Source organism: Corvus brachyrhynchos, unplaced genomic scaffold (genome assembly GCF_000691975.1).
Source record: "Corvus brachyrhynchos isolate BGI_N302 unplaced genomic scaffold, ASM69197v1 scaffold26, whole genome shotgun sequence".
NCBI classification, from domain to species: domain Eukaryota; kingdom Metazoa; phylum Chordata; class Aves; order Passeriformes; family Corvidae; genus Corvus; species Corvus brachyrhynchos.
Window position 1 is genome coordinate 466,608 of NW_008239324.1, and position 839 is coordinate 467,446.

At 63.3% G+C, this 839-nt stretch overlaps 1 protein-coding gene across 1 annotated transcript in view; it reads left to right on the forward strand.

The window, feature by feature from the left end:
* Nucleotides 1-6: 6 nt before the first annotated feature.
* Nucleotides 7-839, forward strand: part of FOXC2 (forkhead box C2) — a 9,456-nt gene continuing 8,623 nt past the window's right edge. Inside the window, exon 1 of the mRNA XM_017740781.1 lies at nucleotides 7-833. Coding sequence (XP_017596270.1) covers nucleotides 353-833 — 481 coding nt within the window. The 5' untranslated portion in view covers nucleotides 7-352. The remainder of the gene's footprint in view (nucleotides 834-839) is intronic.

Below are 839 nucleotides of genomic sequence, written 5' to 3' on the forward strand. Positions count from 1 at the left end.
TTTTGTTTTGTTTTCTAAAATTCCCTTTTCCTGCGAGAACAGGCCCCCCCAGCCCAGCTCCCCGCTGCAGTGCCCGCCGCGGGCCGTAGGCGTGTGTACAAGAATCACAGTCATACAGAGGGAGGGAGAGGCCGCCAGAGACCACCCTGCCCCCGGCGACCCGGAGGATGCCGCTGCGGTGCCGCTGCTAGAGGACACGCTGGGATTGAGCTCGGCTCCGAGACTCTCTCTCTCTCTCTCTCCCGCTCTCTCCCTCTCTCCCTTCTCCGCAGAGGGGTCCCGGACGGGGGTGAGGCCCTTCCACCCTCCTCCTCTTCCTCCTCGCCTGCCCGGCCGCGGGAAGCCCCTCTCCATGATGCAGGCTCGCTACTCCGTCTCGGACCCCAACGCTTTGGGAGTGGTGCCGTATTTAAGCGAGCAGAATTACTACCGGGCGGCCGGGACGTACGGCGGCATGGGCAACCCCATGAGCGTCTACTCGGGCCACGCCGAGCAGTACGCGGCGGGCATGGGGCGCTCCTACGGCCCCTACCACCCGCACCAACCTACCGCCCCCAAGGACCTGGTGAAGCCACCTTACAGCTACATCGCCCTCATCACCATGGCCATCCAGAACGCCCCCGACAAGAAGATCACGCTCAATGGGATTTACCAGTTCATCATGGACCGCTTCCCTTTCTACCGAGAGAACAAGCAGGGCTGGCAGAACAGCATCCGCCACAACCTCTCCCTCAACGAGTGCTTCGTCAAGGTGCCCCGCGACGACAAGAAGCCGGGCAGGGGCAGCTACTGGACCCTGGACCCCGACTCCTACAACATGTTCGAGAACGGCAGCTTCC